This window comes from Chaetodon trifascialis, chromosome 6 (assembly GCF_039877785.1).
Source record: "Chaetodon trifascialis isolate fChaTrf1 chromosome 6, fChaTrf1.hap1, whole genome shotgun sequence".
Taxonomy (NCBI): Eukaryota; Metazoa; Chordata; class Actinopteri; order Chaetodontiformes; family Chaetodontidae; genus Chaetodon; species Chaetodon trifascialis.
Window position 1 is genome coordinate 5,511,856 of NC_092061.1, and position 27,896 is coordinate 5,539,751.

At 43.7% G+C, this 27,896-nt stretch overlaps 1 protein-coding gene across 1 annotated transcript in view; it reads right to left on the minus strand.

The window, feature by feature from the left end:
* Positions 1-2,876: 2,876 nt before the first annotated feature.
* kiaa0825 (KIAA0825 ortholog) overlaps positions 2,877-27,896 on the minus strand; it is a 110,895-nt gene continuing 85,875 nt past the window's right edge. The window contains exon 23 of the mRNA XM_070965449.1: positions 2,877-3,762. Coding sequence (XP_070821550.1) covers positions 3,582-3,762 — 181 coding nt within the window. The 3' untranslated portion in view covers positions 2,877-3,581. The remainder of the gene's footprint in view (positions 3,763-27,896) is intronic.

Genomic DNA, 27,896 nt, shown 5'->3' on the forward strand with positions numbered 1-27,896 from the left:
ATGAATACTGTATGATAGAGCATTCAGTTTGTTCTTTGTGGGGAATCATTCTTTATAATGATTTGTTATGAATAATACTGTCAGCTGTCTGGTGAACCTGTCGCCCAGTGGAAATACAAACAGATAACTTTACAGGCACTCACTGTACGTGGGCGCATGAGGGAGAAAGAAAGAGATCAAAGCATTTTTCCTGCATAGAAAACAGATATCTTGAAGAACAGTTGAAAAAATACCTATTTGGAACATTCCACAGGTAAACAGTATGGCGGCCCATCTGCTTGGTTTGCTCTGCTGTTGCTTTGCTCTCTGTCTGCAGGGCTGCAGACCAATAAAGAGCTCAATCAGCAGCATATGTATAGAAACCAGAGCAGCAGCCAGTCCTTGGGCTGATCTCCTTACTTTGCTCCCTTTCCTTTGCTTTTACAGCACAACACACATGCAGCACATTTCATCTACTGCCTATGCTGCTGACTGTGCAGAACACTATTTGTTTGTGTTTGTTTTCATTGTTTTGTGGTAAATAAATTCTGTTGACCTCGTGTCTAAGGCAAATCAGGGCTGGTACACGGTGTGCAGGCAGAGCTGGTCATTTGGGACTGAAGTTGACAATCAGTGGGTCTCTAGTGCGTTTGTGTGTCCAGAGTTTGTAGTAGTGTAGTAAGTTGCAGAAGGTCCTACTGGGAGACACTTTTGGATGAGTTAAAATGTGTTTTAAGCAAGCACAGGTTGTCAGTTTTGTGTTTTTTTGGTTTGATGCTGTGGGGCTTTGTGCATTTTGGGTAGACAAGTGTCTGTTTTTCTGTCAGATAGTAGGTACGCTGGTGATTTTGCGGCACATAAGAGCTGAGCACAGGTTGTTGCACACTTGAAGCATACTTGGGGTTTATAGTGTGGTAGTGAGTGGTTAGAGTGGTTGTCTCGGGGGCACATGCATAGCTGCAGGTGGGTTGGCAGGTTAAAGTTGTTCTCCCAGTCTATTGGACTTCTGTGCATAAGTACCTGCCACAAGTAGGGCAGACTGGAGAAGTTAGCTAGTTTCTGGCTTGGCAGTTGGAGGAAAGGGCTTCCCACCCTGGTTTGTTGTGCATTTGGCTTTCTGTGTGCTCCTGTGCCAGTGTGTAATTGTTTTGCTCATGCTTAACAATGTGTGTTTTGCTCTCCTCATGGCTAAAGCTCTTTGTTTGGTTATGGCCCATCAGTGGAGGGTTTGGAGCGCTGCAGTCGAGAGCAGCTGGTGAAAATCACAGAGCATTTTGAAATGAACTAATGAAGGAGAACATGAAAGCAATTTTGAAGGCTAACTTGTTTGAGGAAGGAGTTTTCAAAGTGAAGATGCTTCCTGTCTGGTCTGATCCTGGTGTTGTTGGTTTAAATCCTGGCTTAACTTTTGAGCAGCAAAAGGAACGGCTTTTGTTACAGCTAGAGGACAGCAGGCCTCAGCGGCAAGTTGAAAGGGAGAGGTTGATGAGAAAATGAAGCATGAGACAGAACTTAAAAGGCTTGAGTCAGAACAACACAAACTAATTCTGATTTGTGACGGCAGGGTCACAGCTGAGTCAGTTTTCAATGTTGCTCCTTCAGAGTTGTCATTGCAGTTTGATGTGGCTGGAAATTTGCGTTTGGTTCCAAAGTTTGGTGAGAGGGATCCTGGCTTTGTTTTTCCTGTTTGAGCGTGCTTGCCTAATGCAGAGCATACATTGCTGCTGCGTGTTAACTGGCAAGGCCAAAGAAGTGTTCCCTTCCTGTGAGTGAAAGCCAAAGTTAGCCCTCACACAGAGGTTCAGAAAAGTCAGGTAAGAGGATTCACATGCCATTTGCAAGGAGGTAGGTAACTCATTTCAATCAGTGTGCGGCCAACCTTTTCTGATTCCCAGCGTGTCAAATACCAACGCTTTTTCACACCGCTCACTTTAGGGTCTGTATGAGACACACCAGGCATTCAGCCAACCCACCGTAAACCCACCTGCAGCAATATTAGACAGTCAGAGCAAGGTGACGCAGTATAAAGAGCAAAAAAGTCCAACATGTTCTCATCCCAGCAATGCACAAAGCCTTCCTGTCAGGAAGCTTTTCTAACATGTGGTTAATGTTGTGAAGCAGTCGCAGTTTGGTTTGGTTTAGGCACCAGAACTACTTGGTTAAGTTTTGGCATCAAAAATACGTACATACACACCCTAAAGTGCACTTTCTGTGTTTGTACGAGATGGTGAGGGCCATGACAAAATGCGTTTGACATTCTGGCAATGAGACCAGCCTCAAACAGCTCTGAAATTTAAAACATTTGATTTGCGAAATTGAATGATTTTGCAAGCGGCTGGTGTTCAGTTGCATTGAGCAAAGTGGTCGTATGACTGGACTGCTCAGTCAGGACAGGTGTCAGGGGAACAGTTTGATGCCAACATCTGCAGGAGAAGGGGCATTGGACAAGCTGGAGATGATGCTATATGAGCTAAGAACAAGCATAACAAGCGCTGGCTGCATCTATTCAAGCTGCTGTTGCGTTTCAGCCTTCATTCAGAGGTTGAAACATTTAGTTGTCTTTGGTGTTCTGTAGGTGTATTAGGCATTTTCAATCTTCATACATTTGCATTAAATTCTTGTTCAGAAAAGGAAGACCTCTCCCCGCAGCAGGAAATGTTTCCCTCCTCTCAGAGGAATTGCAAAGGGTGTGCAGAGCCTTTATAAGCTGAAATTGTGTTCTTATTGATGAAAAGAGCATTTGAGTTGTTTAATCCTTATTTGAACATCAAATATAATAAAGAAGAACATCTAATGTATTCAAAAAAGTAGTGCTAACTTCATAGTCAAATCATAAATTATTGACTGTGCAGAGATCACACAAATTGATCATATGACAGAAGAAGCATATTCGGTGGTGAAGTAAGAATATGATTTTATTTTCATGTTTAATTCTAAAACATTCCATCTCATAAATAACAAAATTGGGGACAAACTTGGAAAAAAAATATACTAAGCAATCGTATTACACATAAAATAAATGTTTTCTCAGTTTGCACAAAATACTGACTGATATTACATCGTGGGGCAGATTTTTGGGACACACTGTAATCAAAACATACATCATCTTGCTTCCAAACCGTAATATTTGATGTTTGCTTTCAGGAACCAGGAGGAAGTATGCTGACACCGATGTCTTTACACTCCCTGTCTCAAAAAAAAAAAAAAAAAAACTTCAACTACCGACAGTGATCACACAGTCCCATCTTGTCCCAGGCAAACAAATCCAGGCCCTCCATTTCCCAGAACTGATTTCTGGAGATGTGCTCCAAAAAGATGAAATGCGTCTGATGCAGCACAGAAAAGCACAGAGAGTTTGTCTGAAGCGTGTGCATAAAGAGGGAGGCACCATCTCCCTCACTCTTTCTGTTGTTCCACAGTTTCTTGTCCGCTCTCTCACTCATCTTTTCATGCACACACACATAATGTGAACTCGCTGCATACAGTGCATGCACAAACCCAATTGCATCCACACATACACACACTCTGCTACCTCGAGAGCTGCAAGTGAGTATTACAAGCAAACATTTACAATGTGATAAAAACTCCAACTACGTGGGCTGTTATTGGGCAGCGCTCTTATCGGATGGTTGTGTTTCCCCCTGGGTCTGCTGTGCCAGTGCCTCAGCTTCAGGAGGGTCCTGCGGTCTCGGGCTGCAGCAGCAAACAAAATAGGCTTTCTGAAGTTCCTCTACCATAGATCTCTCCCCATCCTCCATCTCTGCCCCCTCCTGCATCTCCCACCTGGAAAGCACAGAGAAACAGAACATCAGCTGGTACCAGACCAAAAGACAAAGATGTGAGATGGATGCCAGCTGTAGGAAGGGCCAGCTTCTATAGCCTGAGAGCCCAGGTGAGCTTAATCAGCTCATGACCCTCCCCTGTCAACCACCTGCCTGCTGAGGTTGCCAGGACAGCCTCCAAGACAGCAGGCGGGGGCGTCGCACAGGACTAAATGAAAACACACATACAGCAGAATTAAATCTCTACAAGTTATCTTGGTGTATGAAGACTGTGCCAACATGCAGAATTAGCACACCAACAATATTTTGTTGTGTTTGTGTGCCCACATCTCCCCTCTATATTTGTGTCTGACAGAAAAAAGAAAGGATCCCATTGGCTGTGAGTGAGGAGTAACCCATTGTCCAAAATAAATTCTCACACACGCGGCAGCCTGAAAATCTCCGAGGCTCCACATGCTCACTCTTCAAGTTCTCGCATGGGAGTCTTCTCTTTCTCTTTTCATGCTGCGAGGGTCAGCCTCTGCTGCTGTGATACACTATCACACTTACAGTTTTGCACTCATGCAGACACACACTTTCAGACTTGCAAGCATCCACACACACAATCAAGGCTCAAGGGATGCTCTAGCAAATATTAAAACAGAAAAAGTGAAAGAAAAGGGAATAGATGCTTTTGGCTCTCTGACAGTAGGGCTCTATGTGTCTTCCCTGTCTGTCAATCTGGCGCTTGCTGTGGCCGGATCATGTATGAGAACAGCTGAACTTCATACCAACCCTGTTCGGGTGACTAATTTTTAGCAGGAGGGAACTGCTCCTCATATCTTCTCTGTCTTGTTTAACCGCTTCCACAGTGTGTCTCTCCATTACATTTTCTAATTCTTCGTGCACCACAAAGATGGAGGGCTTCAATATGAAGACATCAAGGGTAGTCACGTTGTAATTCACTCTCAGTATTTCAATGGACTCTCCTGACGAGTGACTGTGGTCAATCAAATCCATATGGAGAGCTGGCTGAAGGCTTTGAGCTGCTGCATCACACTCCTTCCAAAGGAGAATTATATCTGTCTGACTGCAAATGATTGCATTTTCATTGCAATCTCTGCGTCTCCTTTTATCCTGGCCTCCCTCCCCTCCCATTCCTCACTGTATCTTCAAACATGGACCGTATAGTTGTGCTCTGTGCATGTGTGTGAGGCGTGCATGCGCGTAAGGAGGAAGAGGGGGTAAAACATCAAGTACAGCACGCATGCATACTAAGAAGCTGGCCTCTCAATGCAGAGCACTTTGATGAAGTTTCAGCCTCTTTCATAGTTTCCCAACTTCAATCAGTGTGGTAATTATCATCTATACGTGGAGGATCTGTTTATGGAAATATGAAGCTTTAACAGAGATGTTTCCTCTCAGGTGACAGCGTTCTCCCTCCACATACCGGTTTGGTCACTGGTTTCTCTATTTTCCTGGCTAATTTTTGTGTCAGCCTGGACCTCAAAAAAGACAGAACAAAGGGAGAAGTAGTTAAGTCTGCCTTTGATGACTGCTGTAGACTCTGCTGAATGCAGATGTCTACAGGGGGCAGACAAATTGCCCCTATGTTGTTTTTTTTTTCAGTGACATAAAATCAAAATCAGTTCCACTAAATAACCATTATGGGATACAAACACTCACGCAAACAAAACAATACAAATGTCACACAGTGTGCAAAACAAGAGCAGGAAGGGAGTGAGGGAGAGCAGAGAGCTGCAGGAATGGCGGCCAATAAAGGAGGGAGCGAGAGAGGAAGGAAGACAGGAAGGTACGCTAAAGGTTTTTCAATGTTTAATTTTCAAATAGGATTAAGCAGAATGACATTTAGCTGAAGGTTACAGGCTCAGCATTGTCTTAGCTGATATTGATATGCAGGAGGCGCCCTGCTTGTCACCGGGACAAACACCGTTGATGAATGAGAAGCCTTTCCCCAGGAAGGTGTTAAGTGCAAATTTGAAATGAGAGAGAGGTAGGGAGAGAGAAAGAGAGAGAGAGCAAAAGGGAGCACACAGACAGAGATTGAATTACAACGACAGTTGCCATGTATACTGTCACTAGATAATGTTGCCAAAAGTGTAAATTGTTCCATAAAGTATAGGTTGCATTGTCGTTGAGATTGGTTGATCTCGTGCTGAAAATGAGCCAAAAAATACACAAGGTGCTTTGCTGTGTGTATCTAATTTCAACAACTACAAATCAACAATGCTTCTTAGAAATGCATAAGTAGGCTAAAGTTGACAATAACTTCCCTGTATCCTCATTTCGGCAAGTTTTCCCCGGAATTTACATCTTAATAAGGGGAGTCTTACCCTTTAATTCTTATGGGCTCTGCTCATTTCTCATGCATTAATACTGGAGCTGCTGACTTGGCTCTTCCTCTGAATACAGAATAGGACACACATATTAAGACTCATATATTTACAGGATTGATGCCACGGGAGATTGTCTCAGAGTGAGATGAAAAGGCTGGCTCAGATGTATTTCAACGTGAACATCAATGTAAGCTGTCCTAATCATGGGACGATGCAGACACAAGACAGAGAGCATCCATTCTGATTCTCAGCTGATAATGAGCAGCGATGTTTGACAAATTAAGAGCATAAGCCCTGCTCAGAGATCATCCAGCAATCAACTTCCTTACTAAATCTTACTCAAAACACACCACAGATGAAACTTTGATGTTTGGCTTCAGCAGCTCCCGGAGACAGAGAATAACAAGAAGGAGATGTAAACTCTGATAAAGGAAGAATATCGACGTATCACAAAAGAACAGCGACAAAATAAAACAGGCAGAGGTGCAAGTATAGATTATGTGAGAGAAAGTGAGTGAGCAGGAAGACAAAGTGCCTGGAAGATCATGAGAGACAGTGGCCAGCGGTTTCCTCTGCAGCTGTCATTGGGCTGAGTGGTTTCTCTCAGAGTGTTGGGTGTTTGTGCGGCGCTGGGTGCCCTGCCTGCTCTGCCACTGGGACCGCTGTTTGTTTAAAAGGCTCGCCTGTCAAACAGAGAGCGCCACCGACAGCCAGACACTCGGCTAAATGACTCTGACAGCAGCCCTAATCAGAGGCTTTGCACATTGCCGCGGGGCCTGGAGGATCCATCATAACCCAAGCCTAAATATTTAAAGTGCTAAACTTTCCAAAGGTCAGGCCTTTCCATGCATGCCAGGGCGACATGTGTCAGAGAAATAGGAAGAGAGGGACTGAACGAGAGCGAGATGGAGAGAGAGTGAGGGCCTGTGGTTAAATGTCCTCTATCATTTTCACCCCTGTGAGAACCACTTTCAGGTTTCAGACTCTCAGAGACAGGTTACTTTCACTGAAACAACATCATTTTGACTGCTTGTCATGTCTTCAACCATCTCATTTGGGGTTAGAACCTGGGATTAGACTGAAAGATGATTCTGATAAGATTTCTCTGTAAAAAAAAAACAAAAAAAAAACAATCCCCTTCTCTGCAATTCACATCACAAAATGGGTTTGCAACTGACAAGAGAGTCCCTCATTCACTGAGACACTGTGATTCGCCCTGTCTGTGGACAAAAAGACGAGCACTGATGTATCAGAACTTGTGAGTTATGAAGAAGTAGCTTCTGGACATCACTGAGTGAGCGGTCCTCCCACAGAAAGCTGGACGAACCTTTGACGGATGAAAGTTTTCAAGCAGCTTCTTCTCGTTGATGCCAGAGTTCAGAGTTTAAGGTTAGGTGTTTAAAGGTAAAGATGAGTGGATGAATGCAGTTGGTGGAGGGATGTACATACTGTGGCAGGATGCGCTGGGTATGTGTGCGTAGCCTCGTGCAGCCATGTCCATACGATCTCATTTCACGCTTTTATATGCACCAGAACTATGGAATTCCTTCCCTAAGGCTATGAGATGCAAGCTCTGTGAACATTTCTAAAGGACAGCTGAAATCTCAACATTGCCTTCAACTGTCAGTCTTCCTTTTCTTTATTCTTTTCCATATTTTTTGTTCTTAAGTCTCCCTTTGTTTTATCTCGATCTTTTACATATCTCATTGTCCTGAGCATAATTCCTCTTGCTATTTGCTTCCTCTTCTGTTTGTTACTCTTGTGATTGCTTGGTTTTATCACGGTACTTGTTTTAATTTGCCCGTTTCCATTTATTTTCTTGTTTATTCACTTTATTGTAGGTGCAAAATATATAAAGTTTAGGATTATTATTATTCTCATTACTACATTTGGCCTTTGGTGTTGTGGTTTTACAGGTAGCAATGCAGTGAACGCAGGTGTCTGAGAGGCAGAGCGCATGGGAATACATCATCGCAGGAGAGAACGCAGCACTTCTAAGAGGTGACAGGTAGCAGTTGGGGTTTATGTCTGTCCAAATTTTGATCTTGATCTACAGCTTTCCTTGAAATAAAGCAAAAAAAAAAAAACCCTAAAAAACAAAACAGAAAACAGGGAGAGAGGCAGCAGTTAAATGACAAAGTGAAAGAAAAACGAGAAGCTGTATGAAAAAAAGGAAACAACAAAGATAAGTTATTAGTTGGGAATGGGGATTGTACATTAGAATCTAGTTCAGTTGGGGCAACTGACAAGTTCACAATACAAGGCCGGGGGGTCATCTCTTCGACTCCATTTCCATTGAGGAGCAAACATCCAATTCAATTTAGATATGTGCCTGTGCTCGGCTATGAGCCAGAGGGAGATTGTAACTGACAGCCATTGGACAGCCGGCTGGATTTGAATATTGACGAGACAGAGACTTGACAGAAGGGATTATGCTCTACCTTCTGACTTACTAGCCGCTACACTGATCCATTCTATTGTCAGATCAACTCAGTGTCAGGTCTACAGTATGTCCGTGCAGTGCAGTGATGCCACTCAGTATTAGAGCCTACCTGAGATTCATCTCAATCCAAACTGATGTCCACTCAAAAGCTACAAGAAACACACTAAATCAACAAGGACAAAAAATATGCATTATCAAAGCAAGTCTATTTCAAAGAAAAGCTGAACAGGGCCTCGACAGCTGCTGTGGTCGGGAGAGAAAAACTCAAATACACACACACGCACAATGTTGTATTACAATACTTGAGAGGATGATGAAATTAGCTTTGCAACTGCTAACCTTAACCTCTCTATCTAAGTCAAAACTAGCCCAACAAAGAAAAAAAATACAATAACACACATGCACATGTGTAGACACACACACACATGCATGCACAGACATCTGCATTGTCCAACATTGCGTCTTTTCCGTTCACTTCGGAGTCCTGATGCACTGCATTTGAATGAAGCTGCACTTTTGTTCTGTTGGTGTGTGCATGCGAATGTGTGGGTCAAATCCACAGTCTCATCCATGTCCAACCAGCCGCGTCTCCCACACATCACGCACCCTCCCATCTCGAGGGCCGTCGAGAGCAGGCGAGTCATAGAACGCCTGATCAAAGGGCCTCGGACAGATCTGTGAAGGCCCTTTGAAAGGACATCCACAGTTACACAAGTTGACACGCTTGGACGTGCTTTGGCACAGACACACACACGCCCAGTCTCAGAGGCGTGCGCACACACACACACACACACACACACACACACACACACACACACACACACACACACACACACACACACACACACACACACACACACACACACACAAAGACACACAGACGTGCATGCACAGCAGGAACCACAAACACAAAACTTCAAACACACTCTGGTTTTAAACTCCGAATCCAAGCAATGATAAGTCCAGCACATCAGACGGCACAAAGGGCCTTTTCCTCAAATACACCACACACACGGATGCAGACACACACCCTAACGCTGAGGAGTCCAAAGACAGAGGGAGGCTGAGGAAGAGAGAGGATGAGGATATAATGTTGTGACATATCCCTACTGAAAAGTTACACTCTGAAAGGTAACACCTGTGCTTTCTTCAGTTCTGCGTGTATTTTAAACATGTTGTCATACTGATCCGAACGGAAATGAGTGAAAAGGTCAAATTGCCAGGGACTCCCAAAATGACACATGGAGAGGACTAGCGACAGGCATACTAGTCCATTGCTGTCATGTGGTTGATGTTGTGAAACAGTTTGCTTAGGTTTAGGCACCAAAATTGCTTGGTTGGTTTAGGAATAGATGTTTAGGGTTTAGACAACACATGTGGTCTCTGCACGAGATATGACATATGCACGTGCATGCACCTACTGTTTTTCTAAATTCCTAATTTTAATGTTTTTCTCTCTGTCAGACCTCTGTATACCTGCAGGATTCAGATGTCAACGGAATCTGAAGAAAGCCGGCAGCCTCGTCCAGACGGCCTTGCACCTTGACCCATCCTGCAGTAGTGCCATACTTTAAGGTAACATCATCATTTTTGCCACCAGCGGCTCCCTCAGAACCGGATGGCAGTTGTGCATCTGTTCGCAGCTCTTCTCCCAACCTCCATTTTGGAGAATTAATCAATATAATTCCAGATGACTTCGGGATGGATAAACCCAAACAGGTCAGGCACTTTTTCCAGATTCCATTCACCTGGGAAACGTCGACTGAGCTTTATTAGCCCCCACCTGAGCCCCCGAAGTGTAGCAAGTAGACCACAATCAAAAACGCATCATTTCTGTTTTGGTTGTTTTCCTGAATCGTCTTCCAGCTTTTAGACAGTTAAAAATATTGAGTCTTTTCACTGTATGTTTGCCAATATCAAGAAATAAATATGTGAGACACGAGAATAAATGTCCCCTGAGCTGCTCGCTGCCGCAGTCTTGCTAGTTTGATGTGTAATGCTGCCTATGGTGCTGATGCAACTGTCACAATGTTGCTGTTTTAGTGACTTTGTTTTGCACTTAAACTGACTTCAGCCTCGGACTGTGGGTGTATGAATCGTAAGGCTTAACAGTGGAGTGAGGCTGCATGACTTCAGCATACTTTGCCATTCTTAGAAATAATCGGGTGCACTATTGAGCACAATTAATTTAACTGAAGTGTTCAAAAAATATACAGTAAATGAGCATGTCATGGTAGTCTCTTAGTCCATGGTTGCATTAAAAAGTCCAAAATAATAAATACCAACAATAATACTACTAATGATCATAATAACTCCATTATTATCCACTGCCAACCATTAAAAGCATGATTTAAACTGCTCTTGTAGGTTACTGTTTGATTTTAAATATATATGCATCCATCATAAAGTGGATGTTATGCTAGCTGCTCTGCTGTATATCACCTCCATGATGTAGAGGCATTATTTTATGTGGTGCTGTGAAGGTGGTGGAGGCTACCAATCTATAGAAATAAACAACAACATCTGCTTTGCAGGAGGAACTCTTAGTTAGGGTTGTATATGCATTACTGTGTGTGTTTGTGGGCCAATTTTGTGTTTACGCCAGATACCAATTTGCTATTTGGAGGAATACGGCTCTGTATTCTCATCATGTGACCACATATTTCAAATCCCTCTGCATGGCTGTTTCTAGCTCCTCGCTATTCTCTCCAGTCATCCAGGGGAAAGTTTGTGTAAATTTGCAGTGGCTTAATTACTGAATAATTTAGATCATGCTCCAAATTAATGTAGACATTTCCATATTAATGTGTTTGCCCACCGATTCCACATTTATTTGTACTGCGGACAGGAGGGTAGCAATTATCACAGCATATCATAGCAGTTGTGCTGGTATTTCAGACATCATTAGGCTGCTTGTCCACCACAGTGTGACTGTGAGTGCTAGTCTATTGGACACAGTTTGGTACATTCCTCAAACAGGCTTGCTGTGCTTCTGTGGGTAAGATCTATCAAATCTTGCTCCAGGGAGAAAAGGGTGAGGGGCCTTGTTTGTGTTTGACAAGGTGAGGTCCAATTTAGAATCCTTGCTGTTTGTGAATGTATTATTACATGCAGACAACAGCAAATAGCCAAACACCTGCCAAGTCTACACAGCCAGCGTCGGCCGGTCAGTGCAGCGCAGTGGCTGACTGCTCCACAGAGAAGCTGAGTTCTGCACATGTCCCAGGAGGTTGACAGCTCTCTGCTCCTCTTATCTCCCCTCCTCACCTCGCTTTCCCCCACCTTACCTCACCTCTCTTTTCTTCCTCCTGAGTCTGTTTGGCTCTTGTTAGGAGCATGGCTGAGGAGGCTGGCACCTTTCACTGAAACAGCACCCAAGAGGAGGTTGTGATGCGTAGAAATGCAAGCATGTGTGTGTGCTTAGGGTATGTGTGTGTGTGTGTGTGTGTGTGTGTGTGTGTGTGTGACCTCTCTCACTTGAGCTACTGTAAATCATTACAGCTAGGCCCTTCGTTAAGGAAGCCAACCACCTTGGCACCTTTCAGCCGTGTCCTACGCATGCCTGACGCCCGTCTGACACCACGTCGCAAACTCCCACCACATGGCGCAGAACAATTATTTCCAGAAAGAACCAAAACGTGACTCAACCTCAACCTTTTGATTCCATCTGATTAACATTCATGCATTTACACTCAGATTTTTAGACAGGAGCAAAATATGCCATGACCACCCTCTTCCTCCTTCCATCGCCTTGCTCTTGAATGTTACCACAGTAACGAGGTGAGGCTAAGTTAGTCGGGCAGTCAGTAAGTCAATCATTCAGCCTGGCGGGCAGGTACCTGTTAACAGCTCCAGTGTGCCTGCAGGTCTCAGGGATCAAAAATCTCAGCAGAGGCAATCTGTCTTCCCCCATGAGCCAAAGAGAGAGAAGGACGGGAGGTGAGAGACAGAGGGAGAGAAATAGATAGCAGGAAGAAAAACGAGGAGGAGGAAGGAGGGGCTCCCAATCACAAAATGCACACACGCACAAATAAGTGCACATAGTTAATACAACTACAACTCATACACAAGCTAAAAAGACACTAAGGAAGACAGAGCCTCAACGCAAACCTCTGCCTGAGTCCCAGCTGCTTCCCTGATCACTCCTCAGCTTCTCATAGTGCTTCCCGTCTATTTAAGGCTGCACCTCATCACTTCATCAAGACTTCCTTGACGATCTCACTGTGATTTGTTTCTGAATTTCTTTTCGTTGTGGCATGCGAGCTTTGTCCAGCCTTGGTCCACGAGCTGCCTTTGAGGAGACACCTCTTCCAATCTTTGCCTGCCACAGCACAACATTCACCTGTCTCCAGCCTGGCAGCACTTGTTGCCTTCATCAGCCTTCCTCTGCAATGCGCCTGAACCTTCAACTCACCGGCCCAACTTCGTCTGTCACCAGCCGATCTGCAGGCCCCCCAACTTCCTTAAGAAAATAATCATTAAAGCCTGTCATAACATGCCATCTCCTCCTGTGTCTTCTGTCTGCATCGGGGTCTACTCCTTTAAACCTCGTCACCAAATGCATACAATATCACCCATGAATTAATGAACAAAGATGGTTCAGATAAACAGTCAGTAGCTTTAGATTTTGCCCTCCTCACACACACAAGCACAAACACTGAGAACAAGAATTCACTCGTGCTATCTCCCCACTGAACAGCATACAGAGGGAAAAAAAGATTTCACCTCAATCTGCTACCAGGAAATAGCCTATTACTTATTCAGTACTTTCTCTTTGTCATTTGTGCATATATAAACTGTGAAATCTACTAAGGAGCGCTGAGGGTTGAGAAACTGCGACTTGCTCTCAGACAAAGGCCTCGCTCTCAGACATTGATCTGGCAAAACTTCTATTCAAACCCAGCTATATATCATCTCCATAGCCACTATGAATAAATTGCATATTTCAGCACACTCTACTTTTTTTTTATGGATCGTGTCGTGGCTTAGTTGGGTAAGTTGGTAGCATGGTTCATTTCATGCTGAGAGATCGAGCTGAAGAACAAGCAGACGTGTTAGAACAGAAGTGAAGTCAGTGGAACCCGGTAACAAAATCGAAGACCACATCAAAGCTAATGCTAAGAAGAAGACAAAAAGTCACAGCTATGAGTTCTGTTCTTGGGATATGAAATAATCATGAGTAGGATCGTGAATTCCAACCATAATTAAGCTTCATAAGCTGCAGCACTGACACCCAGTTCATGCTGCAGTGCAGAAAAGCAAGTGTTACCTATTCACAGGTAAACTGACCATCTAATTCACGAACGCTGCAACGTAACTGCAGAGATATGCAGGGATAAATCCTTTTCATTTGGTTGCATTAAGGGTCGGAATTTAGCTTATTATTACTGATGCTTTACGCAGTTACACTACTGTATTTATCTGTCAGACAGGAAGAAACTGCAGCAATGTAGCTTCATCATTGCAGTGACTTACTGAAAACCCTTTCATCAGGCACTGAGGTAGTGGGCACCCACGCGTTACATCAAGGTTGCATTGCCATAGATTCATGATTTAGTGGACTTTCTTTTCCAGCACACATATAAAACATCAGCAAAGGTGTTGTTTGAGAAGCGCACACGAATCCTACATCCTGTGTCTAACCAGTTGTGGTTAAAAGATAAATGTTTTCTGATGTTTGAACGCTTTTAACAATTAGATATGTTAAGATTTCCTATCAATAGCTGCAGAGTGTGGAGAAATTAGGACAACTAACTGACACTAGTTGGGGTGTAAATCCTCACTGCAGGCCTAACTGTAATACAGAGTGTTCAGGCTCCATTCATAATGACATTATTAGCAATGGGCTCCCATGGTTTTGCTGGGCCTGCATTGAACTGATTAGTCCATGCAGACATTGATCTTACCTTTCTCTCTCTCTCTCTGTGTTTGTGTGTGTGTGTGTGTGTGTGTGTGTGTGTGTGTGTGTGTGTGTGTGTGTGTGTGTGTGTGTGTGTGTGTGTGTGTGTATCAGTCTATGGCTGGGGGGTGCTCTGTTATTGTGTATCAGATCAGGGCCTTGTTCTCTTACCATTTCAAACAGTTCATTTTCCACCATGCTAATGGCAGTTTTAGGGGGTTAAGGAGATAAATAAATCCTCGCTGTCACCTCATTTAAAATCAAATGCCACTTAATTATAGCTGTATGTGTTTTCAAACACTTTGCATAATTTATTGTTCTGCTCCATCCTAATCTCCAGATCCTTATCGCTCATGCTCTATTTTACCCCTTCTGTCCTTATAATAAAATTATAATGCTCCCTCTCTCAGTTTTTCTTCCTCTTTCTTGGTGCCAACAGCAGTGTGAAAGAGATAAGGAAGGCGATGAAAAGACGTTTTTAAGTTGTGCCTCACCTTGTAGGGATTTGATGCTGTAAAGGTCTATTGTCAGCTCCGGAGAGCATACATGCACACACTCACACACATACACACAGCCCTCTGGCAGTGTTTCTTACAAGCAAAACGCAAACACTGTCAAATTCTATGAAAAGAATGGGGTAACATCATGATTCATGATTTGGTTGCAAACACATATCACAAAAAAACACAACTAATGGCAGCGTAACATGCTGAGCAGGTTTTTCTAACCTTTATCCCTGTGATGTCGAGTTTCGGCTGCTTTGCTGTAGAGGCCCACACTTTCATTTCCTTGTAGCACTAATGTGCCAGAAAGAACTAAGCACATTATTGACATTAATGTACTACTGGAGCTGTGCAGGTCATAAAGGGAGGCGAGGGGCACTAATATGCTGTTTTACAGGCTGAAGCTGCCATCATCATCATTAAATGTCAGCTCGCATCAGTCATGGTCTCCCTTTTGAGAAAAAATGGTTAAAAAGTTGGCACTCTGTCCTCGGTGACCTTGTCTACAACTCAGTGAGAATTTGCCATGAGATTAAATGAGTGGGCAGTTAAGACATTGGAACCGAGGCAGAAGCTTCAAAAAGGTCTTAATAAAAATCCATGCAAAATAAAAAGATGCGTTTAATTTTTAATATAAATGTAATGTAGAGGAATTAGAGTCACTAATAGAGTCATATCAGCACACTGACAACCAGTGTAGTGACAATAGATGGCACAGACAAAACAGGCAGACTTTGGAGCCACTGCAAAGTGAGAATGCAGTTTATAATGCAGTATATATACTGTACAGTCAGTCAGGAGGAGGATAAATCTCACTATACATTCATGATTGTATCATTTTGCATTCAGGGAGCACAGTGCACTGTATAGCTGCAGCTGCTGAAGGGGGTGGCACAGTAATTGTCCAGCCACACACTGGATCAGACGATGGATTTAATGCTTATAATCAGTGGATTTTGATTCATCAGTATTTACATCATTCAGCTAAATACAGCGAGTAGAGATTTAGCTTAAATAAGCAAACAGAGGCAACGTCTGGAACTATCATTTTCACAAACCACTGATTAAGAAAGCAAGAAAAAGCTCCAACTGTCATTGATTTAAAAGTAGCACACATTTTGGTGGCAGACGATCTTATTATTTCTGTGCACAAACTACACAAAGCAGAACAAATAGGTCTAGTTAATTGGGAAAGTGCCTTCCATTAGTCACCTTGGGCAAAGAAATGCCTTTCATATAAGTTGGTGATGGATCCACACACACAGAGACATGCAATCTGTAACACCTTCATCAATGAGCCTCCGTCAGTGGGAGCAGATTGTGTGTGTGCACACCTGACAAGATGTGTATGTGGCTTTCGCCTCCACAGACTCAGAAGCAGAAGCTGTTGCAGAGTTACCATGAGCAGGTAATGGATGGGAGGAGCATGCAGTTGTGCATCCTCTCCACGGGCCTTCCATCCTGGGACAGTCGATGGAGCAGACAGGCTGGGCTTAGCACATCACATAGATCCCATAGCTGGACAGCACAGCAGACAGATACAAGTCAATAGGAAGGTGCTGCTTTTGAATATTCACTCTAGTGTTCGGTGGCAGACTGCATATTAATTGGCCACAGAAAAGTAGAGCTCTGCCTTTGATGCAGATTTTGTTAAGATTCCTAGAATGAGAAGAGAGGAAGAAGCTGTAGATGAGGTGTGTGTGTGTGTGTGTGTGTGTGTGTGTGTGTGTGTGTGTGTGTGTGTGTGTGTGTGTGTGTGTGTGTGTGTGTGTGTGCAGCAGTGGCAGTGTCAGCTGTGGGTGCGAGTCGGGCTTGTATTCTCCTGATTGAGTGACTTAACAGCTGGGTCACTTAAACAAACGCAATCAATGTCAGCCGAGTCAATCTGGGTTCACAACACAAAATTCATTGCAAATAAACTAATATTGTGTAGTATAAACTTCAGACAGACACTGCACTATATAATTACAATAAGGCAGATTGCTTAGCCTCAGAAAACCATCAATCATATACAGTGCAGCCATTCCAAACATATTCCCTATGGAGAAGCATAAAGATATTGCTATCGAGCTTTCGAAATGTCAGGGCAATGGAAACCCAGGCATTGTGCAATTACATAATGATTATTGCAAAAGTTTCTCCCCCTCACTCAGTGTGGCTGTAATATGCAGTGGATGGCCATGGGGGTTCATTAGTGAGAACAGGCTGCTGTTGAAAAGCTCCAGTTTCACCTCTGATCCCGGCTAATGTGATTTGGACCTGAGATTGGTAGTGGAGAGATTAGATGCTAGCTCACCTCAGGGTGGGAACCAGAGAAGGAGACATACATCAATGCTGTTTGCTTTCAAACTCAAACGTCTTCTCACCTCTAATTTGCTCCGAAGCATCTGCAAAAAAAAAAGTGTCTGGAAAGCGTTTGTAGTCTAATTTATTTTCCAGCGACAGAGAATCGGTGGGGCGGAGAGGGTGCTTGCTAATCCACTCTGTTACATTTTGGAGTGCATGATTTGGGCTTTCATAACAAATCAATTGGTTTTCTGTGAGTCGGACTAGAGAACTGAGGATCAGCTACGGATGACAACTGTGTTAGCATTCTCCTCTCATTACCTCACGGCTTACCCCCATGGCCCGCACTGCCAGTCGCGATGTCAAGCTACTCCTTCTTTCATTTCCTTTTCATTAAGCCTCTGCTCTCTCTGTCACTTCTTAGCCTCCATGCTTACAACCCCTCCACCTTCGTCCATATACCTCTTGTGCCCCCTCCACCCCCTCCATTATGTCTCTACCTTTTTCCTTCCCCTCATTCCTCTCTCCCCCTCTCATTAGGTCATAGTTCTGGTGATTTGTCAGAGTGGCTGTGTTGATTAATAGGCCGACGGAGCCCCTATATTTGGGGGCTGTCAGCGGGGCTCCAGAGTGCCAGGGCCGCCCCGCTGAGCTCCCTCACCACCCAGGTGGCCCCATTTGGGCTAAATGAGCTGTGAAGGGTCTCGGCTATGCCCGCCTGCCCCACACTAAGACGTCACGCACAGACACACACACAGGCATAGACACAAAAAGGCACAAACACATGCGGGCATACATGCACACACACACGCACATCTGAAATGCAAGCACACATGCAGGCACGCTCACGTACTCAACACCCTGGCTCTTGCTGCCACGCACCCCTGCGTTCCCACATGATTTGTCACACTCCATCAATAGACAATAAGTTACTGCCACTCTAGCCTGTCAATGGGCCCTGCCTTCAGCAGACCCCTCTACGGTGTCTCCTACCCCGGGGGGGGGGGGGGGGGGGGTTGAGGCAGGGTGGAACAGGGAGAAAGAAAGTGTTGAGCATGTAGTAGTTGAGGAAAGATGCAAATAAAAAGGGAGCAGAAGCGAATGAGGGGAGGAAGTAGTGCATGTGCATGCAAGAGAAAGAAAATAAAGACAGGTAGATGGACGGAAAGAGAGAGAGGATGCAGGAGAAATGAGACAAATTGCTTTGCTATGCACCCCACATCCCAGTGGAGGGCTTACAGAGTCGTCCTGATGCACAGGCAAGTAGCCAGGTTCAAGGAAATGGGAGACTGAGCCTGCATGTGTGTTTGTATGTGTGTGTGTGTGTGTGTGTGTGTGTGTGTATGTGTGTGTGTGTGTGTGTGTGTGTGTGTGTGTGTGTGTGTGGAGTAACATGGTTCAGCTGCTTCAAGCCAATTGCCTGGCCTTGGAGCCGGAGGCGGGTTGTGTGCATGAACGCGTGTGAATGTGAACGTCCCTCTTTGCAAGATTATTTTTGTTCCCCCCCAAACTAGGAGGGGGAGACCTTGGTGAATGAGATCATCCTGCCATTTTTGCACGTGCGCTCACTCACACACACACACACACACACACACACACACACACACACACACACACACACACACACACACACACACACACTCCCGCAAGCACGTAAGTACAAGCACACACGCCTCCTCAATGATTCAATCTGATGATGGGTATTGGAGGGGAAACTGGAATCTGTGAAGGTCAGAAAAGTCTGAACAGTAACATCCACCACTGCAGGCTACTGCCACTGTCTGTACTCCTACACTGTCATTACTGCTGGCCGGCTAGCTCTCATTATCAACTTACTTCAACAAATACACTTCATTATGAGCTTGTCCTTAACAGACAGATGGGATGGACCCTCCGGCAAATGACAGAGTAACTGGTATAAAGTGATTCCTTTTAAAGTCTATTCAATGAACGGGTCATAGCACATATAATCCTCTGCTATTAGTTTATCTGTGATTTACACTTGATTGGACATCTGGAGGAAGAAGAAAAAAGTGGTATGTTTCTTCAGAAAATACAGTTTAATTGTACCAATGGCTATGCATTATAATTACATCTGAGGTGATTATAGTCATTATGAAGTCGTTATTCCTGAGACTGTTGAACATATGAAAGGCGGATGGATACACTGGCTGAATAGACAGCTGTTACTGAAGATGTAAGTAACAGACAGCCCTATCACGCTGGCAATATGGACGACCATGAAATTAAGACTCAACGTATAGTAATTACAATGACAATGAGCTTTGTTCGACATGTCAAGTATCAATCTAACACTTGCCAGGCAGCTTTCATATCATAGCTAATAGGCAGTTGGCGGGCCAGGCCGTTGCCAACCGCTGAACCAAACTATTCATAAGCTGGCCCTTGTCATTGTGCTTAGCAGTTGACGTAACAGTAATACACACATCAGCTACATGTGGCCCCATGCAAATGAGTGCATTAGAGCAGACCTCGGAGAGCGGAGCGTGGCCAATAAATCCAGCCGGGGTGAGAAATGTAGCCTTTACCATGCGTGTCCAACCCCATCTATTTAACCTAATTACACACACCATACCAGGTAATAAAAGTCTGCATGCCATCAATTCTGACATCTCATCCAGGGTACTGCAAGGAATGTCTATTAGGATCTATAAATCCTCCGGATAGTGATCTTCTCTAGGTGTAAAGTGTGTAAAAAGGTGTCTGTGTGGGCGGGTGTGCCTTTCCTCTCAATGTTTGGGGGTGAGAATAAGAAGTCGGTATGACTCCCACACACTTATGACATTGTGTATGTAAGCGCATGTTTGGCTGTGTGTCTTTTTCAACTACATCTGCTGTATTGGAGCACACAAGGGAGTGAAAACACCAGCTGTGTGCAGCTGAGTTGTAAGTCAGCCACAGGATGCAGGACATGCTACAGAAAGAGATGAACCCACTGATGGAGTTCAACCATCCCGATTCTCTTTATTGGCCCTAATCCAAAGTGAAAAGACAAAACAACAAATCACTGATTCACACGGCAGTAAAACATGCGAGCAACCCTGGTTTTGGCTGGCTGTTTTTCCTAGCGAGGTGTTTCATGTCGCTCGCTGACAGGCCTGTCTGTCACGCCTGAGGCCGGGCGGAACGAGGCTGCAGGTACTTTCACTTTCCAACGTCACGCCTTGCGATTGGTTAAACAAAGCAGTGCTGAGCTGCTGAACGGCCTCAGCCAGTGTTTTAGCCATAGGCAGCTGGAGATGAATAGATATGGTCACAGTAGCTTCACTCGCACTCTTTTTGCCTTTGTCCGCAGCACACCTGAGCTACACCTGACCCCCCCTCTCCGCCCGTGAACGGGGATCCATGAAAGAGAGGATGAAGTGGTGAGGTGAAGCAAAGCAGAAAAGGAAGCAAGAAAGACAAATAGCTGAGAGGTGATGAATCCCATTGTTGGCGGATGTCTCCGTGAACCATTTCAACTTTTCACCTCTGTGGTTAATTGGTGGAGCGAGGATCAATCATGTTAGAGTGGCAGCATTATAGCTTACATGACTGAGTGTACTCACTATCGGGTGAGTAAGAGGAGCTCGTTCAGAGAAAGAAGCATGAATAAAAGAGAAATAAACATTTAGGAGATCACTACAATACAACACTACTACAATACATTGGCTGTAGAGCTGTAAACAGTAATTCAATGCAACACTGCAGTCACACTTCATCGTTGCTGATGTTCAGTTTCATAAAACACTGAAACCAAACTTTATTGTAATATTTAATAAAGAAGGCGAGTTCATATATTTAAATATCACAAATGTCAATCCAGAACGGGTGTTAACAAGTAAACATTGGAACAACTACAATGAATAACAGGCATACAAGACTCTCTCTCTCTCTCTCTCTCTCTCTCTCTGTCTCTCTCTCTCTCTCTCGTCATTTTGATGGCATATCACCCACCCAGTCTGCCATTTCCAGCTCTCTGAGAGAAAAAAAAGAAAAAAAGAAAGAAAGCAAAAGGATCACCACACCTGGATTTCCACTCCAGGATGTCATCCATGGAATTCAGCAGAAAAGCTAATCCATCAAACTCTGTAAAAAGAACAGTGTGGGTGTGTGTATTTTCTATTAAAAAGGATTACTCCATTACCAAAACAGACCTGGTTTGAAAAGCCAGCTCTGAATATACGCTTTGGTAAATTGATTTATGACTGCTTTATCTCACATAAGCCTAAGACAGTGTTGGTTTCTGGATAAGTGTGGGCATTGTGTTACAAACAATAACATATAGCTGCCTATAAAGACGGGGAATTCGCAGCAGCTGGTGTCAGAACATCAGGCCGCCGTTGCCCCGTCACTGCAGAAAACACTAAATGCTCGGGATTGATCGAGGAGTTTGGTGACAGGAAGGACTTCTGGCTCACTGCACTTTGTGCTTATTTTGAAAAAGGCAAACTGCAAGATAGTCACAAACACAAACACAAATACAAAGATTTAAAAAACACTCGCACATATACAGTATTATTCATGATTATACACACGGCACACAATGCCGGTTAAATGGTGATTCGCTGTTGGTTTATGAAGATTATGCTCTTCTTCATTGTCACATGTTTGGTGCATTGTGCTGACTCTCTGCAGAGCTCCCAGCTTCAAAGCTACTCCAGAGCAATTGTTGTCTCAGTCACCTATTATAAACAACGCATTTTTAGAGAAAAGACTGTAATTGTGCAAAGTGTGGCACAAATGGCTTTGTAACATTACTGTATGCTTTTCTTCAATGCAACCCATACACAGGACCCTGAAAGCTCTCGCCAATTGAAGTTCTGCTTTCATCCAGCATAAAAGCTACGTTTGCAATTGAGCTTTGGTGCTATACCTTTCCTCGCCTTTACCCCCACCCTCTCCACCTTGTTTCATATGAGTGCCCAACCACAATGGCTTGAGTAATGGGTCCAAAACGCCTTTTCCCTCAACAAAATCACTGTTTTTGTGGGTCATGTAGAGGTAACTTTGAGACCCAAACAACTTGAACAGACTACTGCTATTACTAATTCTTTTCTCTCTCTCTCTCTATTCTAATAGTGAAAGCATTCTACCTCACAGGCCCCATAATTTAGCCCGGCTCAATGCAGCATACACACATGAGAGAGGAGAGGTAAGAGAAAGGGAGAGAAACACATGGAGAAAAACACAGGGGGAGAGAGAGAGCGAGAACACAGGTCAACCACTGAGCTTTTTCCTTGTTTGAAAATGTCAACATCAAAGAAAAGCTTCTCTCTGTAGGTGGGGGCGTGCTGGTGGGCCATGGATGTTTCCCTGCTGCAGAATGAATCGGGGTCCAAAGCCAAACCAAGAGCAGTCTAAAATAACCTGGTGACTGGGTGGTTATGGCCTCACATCTTATATGAGCCAAAGCCGCATGCTTTTAGTGCCCAGCAACTGGCCTTGTTTGCTGCATTACACCGTAACTGGGATGTATAGTGGGAGAAAAGTGCTTAGTGTTACAATGGCTCAAAAGTTTGGACTAGAAAGTTACCGTCTTAGCTTAAAGTCCTTTAATTTGCCATGTTCTCTCTCTGTCCTAAACAGCTGTAAATGGACCTAAGGCGCTGCCTTCTGAGCCAAACCCTCAGCATCTCACCTAGTGCTGATGCAATAGTATTTGACATGCATCCTCTATCACATACGAAAGTGTGGTGTGGGTGCACGTGTGTGTATGTTCATGCGTGTTTAGAAGTGAGAGCAGGCTGCAGACAGTGGCCACTGGGAAATCAAGGAGCACTTTGTCATGCATCCTTAAATGTGTGACACTGTGTCTCATGAGACGGCGCCTGATTGGTCTACGAGGCATCGAAGAATGACGGGTGAGTGATGGCCTCAAGGGGATTTAGAGTGTGTGTGAGTTGTGTGTTGCGTGCTGTGTGTGTGCGTGCGTGTTGGCTGGGGTTAGAGATACAGGACAGCACGGTGACATGTCTGGGTGGCACCCTGTCAAAGCCAGCTGGCAACGTGTCGTAATGCTGCCATCAGGGAGTCACACGCCACTCCAGTCTCAGTTTTCAAGATTCACATCGTCTTCACCCATATGTGAACTTCATTCAAATAAAGGGAAAAAATAATTGAATCAGCTCTTAACCCACAAATGACTCTTTACATAGTGATTTGTTAGACCAAAGATATCATAATGAACCCATGTCAAACAAGCACGTACCACAAAAACTTCATTTAATTCAAGACTACAATTATAATGAAGCTTGTTGAATTTTTAGATTTAGCCATCGCTTTAATATTCACTTACACTGAGCACATGAAGTGAATAAGCTCAAAATCCCTGACCACCAACATTACAATCAAAGCAATCTCAAGGACTGCAAGCAACATTTCTAAGAAAATGCTCACACTGTGTTCACTGCAACTGTGTTACACCGTCCACTTCATAAGTAACATCCTTCATACTATCATGTGTTCACAAAGTGGTGAACCTCCCTCCATCCTCGCTTGTGAATGACTGAGCCTTTCCAGGACGCCCCTTTCATACCCAATCATGATACTATCACCTGTTACCAATCAACCTGTTTACCTGTGAATGTTCCATACAGGTGTTTTTGGAGCATCTTTCCATCACATCTTTCCCAGTCTTTAGTTGCTCCTGTCCCGACTTGTTTGAAAAGTGTTGCTGCATCAGATTCAGAATAAGCAGATATTTACAAAAATCCATGAAGCTGATGAGGTCAGACATTACATTTATTGTCTTTGTACTGTTTTCAATTGAGTGTATGTCAGAAAGGATTAGCAAATTATCACATTCTGCTATCTTCATGTTTCACACAGTGTCCCAACAAGTGAGACAGTTCTGTCAGTCAGTTAGTTATGGAAGAAAATCAGGGTTATTAATATTTTAAGCTTGTGAAATGATGTTCACAAATACTTTCACAGCCTGTAGTTGTATATCACCTTGTATGTGCATGGGAAAAATTGCAAGCCCATTTTTAACACATGGGCTGACTAGCCAATCATCGTGTTGCCCACTGACCTTCAAAGAGCCCAGAGTCAGCTAACAGGACCGTGAGCGGCACAGCTAACTGAGCTAACTAGCTAACAGCAGCTACAGCGATCAGCAGTCACCATTTACTTTAACAACAAGTATCTGTCCGTCAGAGAGAAATCAGAGCTGAGGTAGCCAAATTCTTTCCTCTAATAATCAGTAAAGTCATTAAATTCAGCCCCCCATATCCCTATTTTCCAAGCTTTCGTAGCTGTCATATGGAATTGGCCATGGTTTAATGTAAAGTAGGATGGAGAAATGATAGACACTGATTGGATGGTCAGCAGGCAACGTGCTGACTGGTGAGTCTGCTAAGGCATAAAAACAGGGTCAACACCTGTGCTCGTAACTCGCAGCTTGTAACTCCAGTGTCGCGTACACAGACAGCAAATGAGCACAGAACGTTTTCACACATGCACAAACTACATCTACAGATGCAAAACCTTATTACAGATTCACAAACTTGAATTTGTGAGATTTTTTTTTTCCACAAATCACACATTTAGATTCATGCACAACATTTTTTTTTTTTTTTTCAAAAGGTGATATACAACTGCAGGCTGTACACTTATTGATGATACATCATGTCACAAGATCCAAATATTAATGATCCTTATTTGCTTCCATAATTAGCTAATTAACGTTCATTTGATGGAAAACACCAACAAAAGACGCCAAAATGGACACACGTACGCATGTTTATTAATATGATCAGGATGATGTGATCAATGTAATCTGTGTGCATGAAGCTGAAATGTTTTCTCCTGTAAGTTGAATGTTTGCCACCATGAAATGAGGATTATTTATGCATAGTTAAGTCAAAAACATCCAAATTTTCTTTTCTTTTTTTTTTTGCCAAAAGTAAACAAGAAGAAGTTTGCGCTATGGTGATGTGTGTGTAATGTGTTAGGTATACACTGACCTTATGACAATTACAGAATGTTAATTGCTAATAGTTTATGCATTTTTTTAATGCAGGAATAAAAGGAGCTCCAGCTTCACCCTCTACTGTATGAATAATGTGCGGCTGCTGTAAAGAGGAGCTGAAATCCAAAACCAACAGGGGGCAGGCATAATTACCAAGCATGTCCCTCATATTTACTATCTCTTAATAAGCTACTGGCATAGAGCAGACAATGGCCTGTCATTTTTATTTTGCGTTTATTTATACTCCGTTTTGTTGCTGTATTTTCATCAGCAGATAAGGACTGGCATGCAGTGAGCGAGAGTGTTTAACTTTGTCTCCCTGGTCTCTGGTTCTGATAGATGTTACCAGCTCTTACCACCCGAGAGGTGGAGAGAGAGACGGAGAGACAGAGTGAGAGAGGAGGAGGATTTACGCTGGCACCGCATTTTTGTCCAATTAATAGATTGCCAGTGTGTTGCGTATTTTGCATGACAAAGGAGGGTAATATTAAACTGCCATTTGTAATGAAAATGCACTTTGCAAATTAAAAAGTGCAGAAACCCAATTTTTCCTACCTCTTTAGGAAATAAACAGTCCTTAACCAATTAAAGCGCATTGTAATAATTCCGTGATTTATTGCAGGTTGTTTAACTTTCAAAACTCGGCTAACCTATATTAAGGTCACAATCCATCATGTCTTGCATGGAGTGCTATGGAGTAATGGCTGTTGTATTAGCTGCTTTTGATGATAGTATGAAAGAAGTATTAGCACTTGTCAACAAAACTGCTTACAACATAACATTAGCATGCATGAGCTGCGTCGCCTATTCATTATCTTGGCAGCTCCACACACGCGGTTACTGCCTTATAAAACATTTTGCCGGGCCGAGAGCACACACTCACTGTTTGGTTTTGTGATAGAGTGGCAACATGCAAACCATGGGGCGCGCTCTGGTTGCAATGCAAACAGGCACCGGAAAGATGAAACAGTCTCTGTGACACATGAGTGAGAGAGGGAGGAAGAGCTAAGGAGAGAGAGAAGGAATGAGGGATGGGAGGGATAAAGGAGATCACTCTCCATCTTCGCCTTGATCACTTTCCTTCAGCTCAGCCTCAGTTTCTGTGTAACAAACACACCAGAAAATGTCCACTGGCTGACTGAGGAAGAAAGGGAGGGAGGACAGAGGGGAGTGCGGGTGAGAGAGAGTGCAATGTTATGAGAAAGCTACCCGCTTTTACAGTTCAGCTGAGGCTGAATGATGACTGGCAAGAAAAAGGTAGCGCCGGAAGAGAAATGGAAAGAGGTACACACAAAACAAGCTGAGCTGCGAGGCAAATCCAGTGTGGAGAAACAGAACGCTTCAGCGGTAAGTAGTAACTGATTTGAAAGACAGAAAGATGGACATGATGAGGGGCTTGAGAGCGAGGCACGGGTTGAAACGGTGAGAGGGAAAGAAGGGGAAACAGATGTAAACACACAGAGAAAGAGTTACAGCTGAAGGGCACGGCAGGGTACCAGCCGGAGAGAGAAAGATGCAGAGATGCAGGGCGGTGTGACATGGTGACATTTGCCTCCACAAATGGGCTCTCTGGCTTTAGCCGCGCAGTCTGGTGCGATGCCCCCCGACTGTGAGCCAAGAATGCACTTAGCTCAACAAGAGCAAATGAATGGCCCTGTTTTGACTTTTACCATTACACTCCTTCTCCCTGATAGCTGGTGCTGGGCAGAGTGAGTCTTTGTTGGAACACAGGGATCCCTGCGTGTTTAAACACCCCTGCACCATGGTCTAATTAGTGTGTTAAATCAGCAGTGGGATAATATGTGGGTTTAGCACTGAGCCCTTGATTCTGTAGTTCTCATTCATCTGACGTGCTATAGTTAGTAGGCAACTAAAATTTAAGAAAAACATATCAGCGTACAGTATATTGTTACAAATAGCAATATATTGAACACAGATGAGATGAGTAAAGCAGTTGCCTATTTAACATCCACTCTCATCCCTGGACATACTTAATACCTTCTTGTGTCCCTATAGAACCATGTTGCTTGCCTCACATGGGAGAATTTACACATTTACCCACAACGAGCCACGCAAACACCTGACAAGCCCAGAAACATGTCAACAACAGGCCATTTAACAGTCAAAGCCACCATGCCAGATATTCAATAGAGCTAATTGCATCAGTAAGGATTCTCATATCCTTGGGCAGCACTGCTAAACATCAGGCTTATATTGTTACTTTTTCCCTGGAAGTCCATTTCAGACACATGTGCTCTTCCTCTGGAGGAAAAAAAACAAACATCTTCTCCCTTTGTTTGAGACAAAAGTGCTAATTCTATAGTTTTGGCATTAGTTGTTTTTTTTTATTCCAACAACTGTTCAATATGAATGATTTAATACTTATTTTCATGTCATATTTTTCTGCTTGAGGAGCTTGAGTCTGAAAATGCATACCGGTAAAGGAGCAGGTGATGAGGTAAAGTGAATTATTAATGTCCAAACAAGTACACACACATACGTATTCAGAGGAAGATATGTGTATACTCAAACATGAAGAAACATGTAAATGCTAACCGGCTGCACTGAACATAGTGACTGGGCCTGTAGCACAGTTAGCATTACATGTGTCTGTACACTGTCTGCCTCTGATCACTCAGTCCCTCGACCCGCTCTGCATGTGTTGATATCGAAATCTCTCTCTCTTTTCTTCTGTA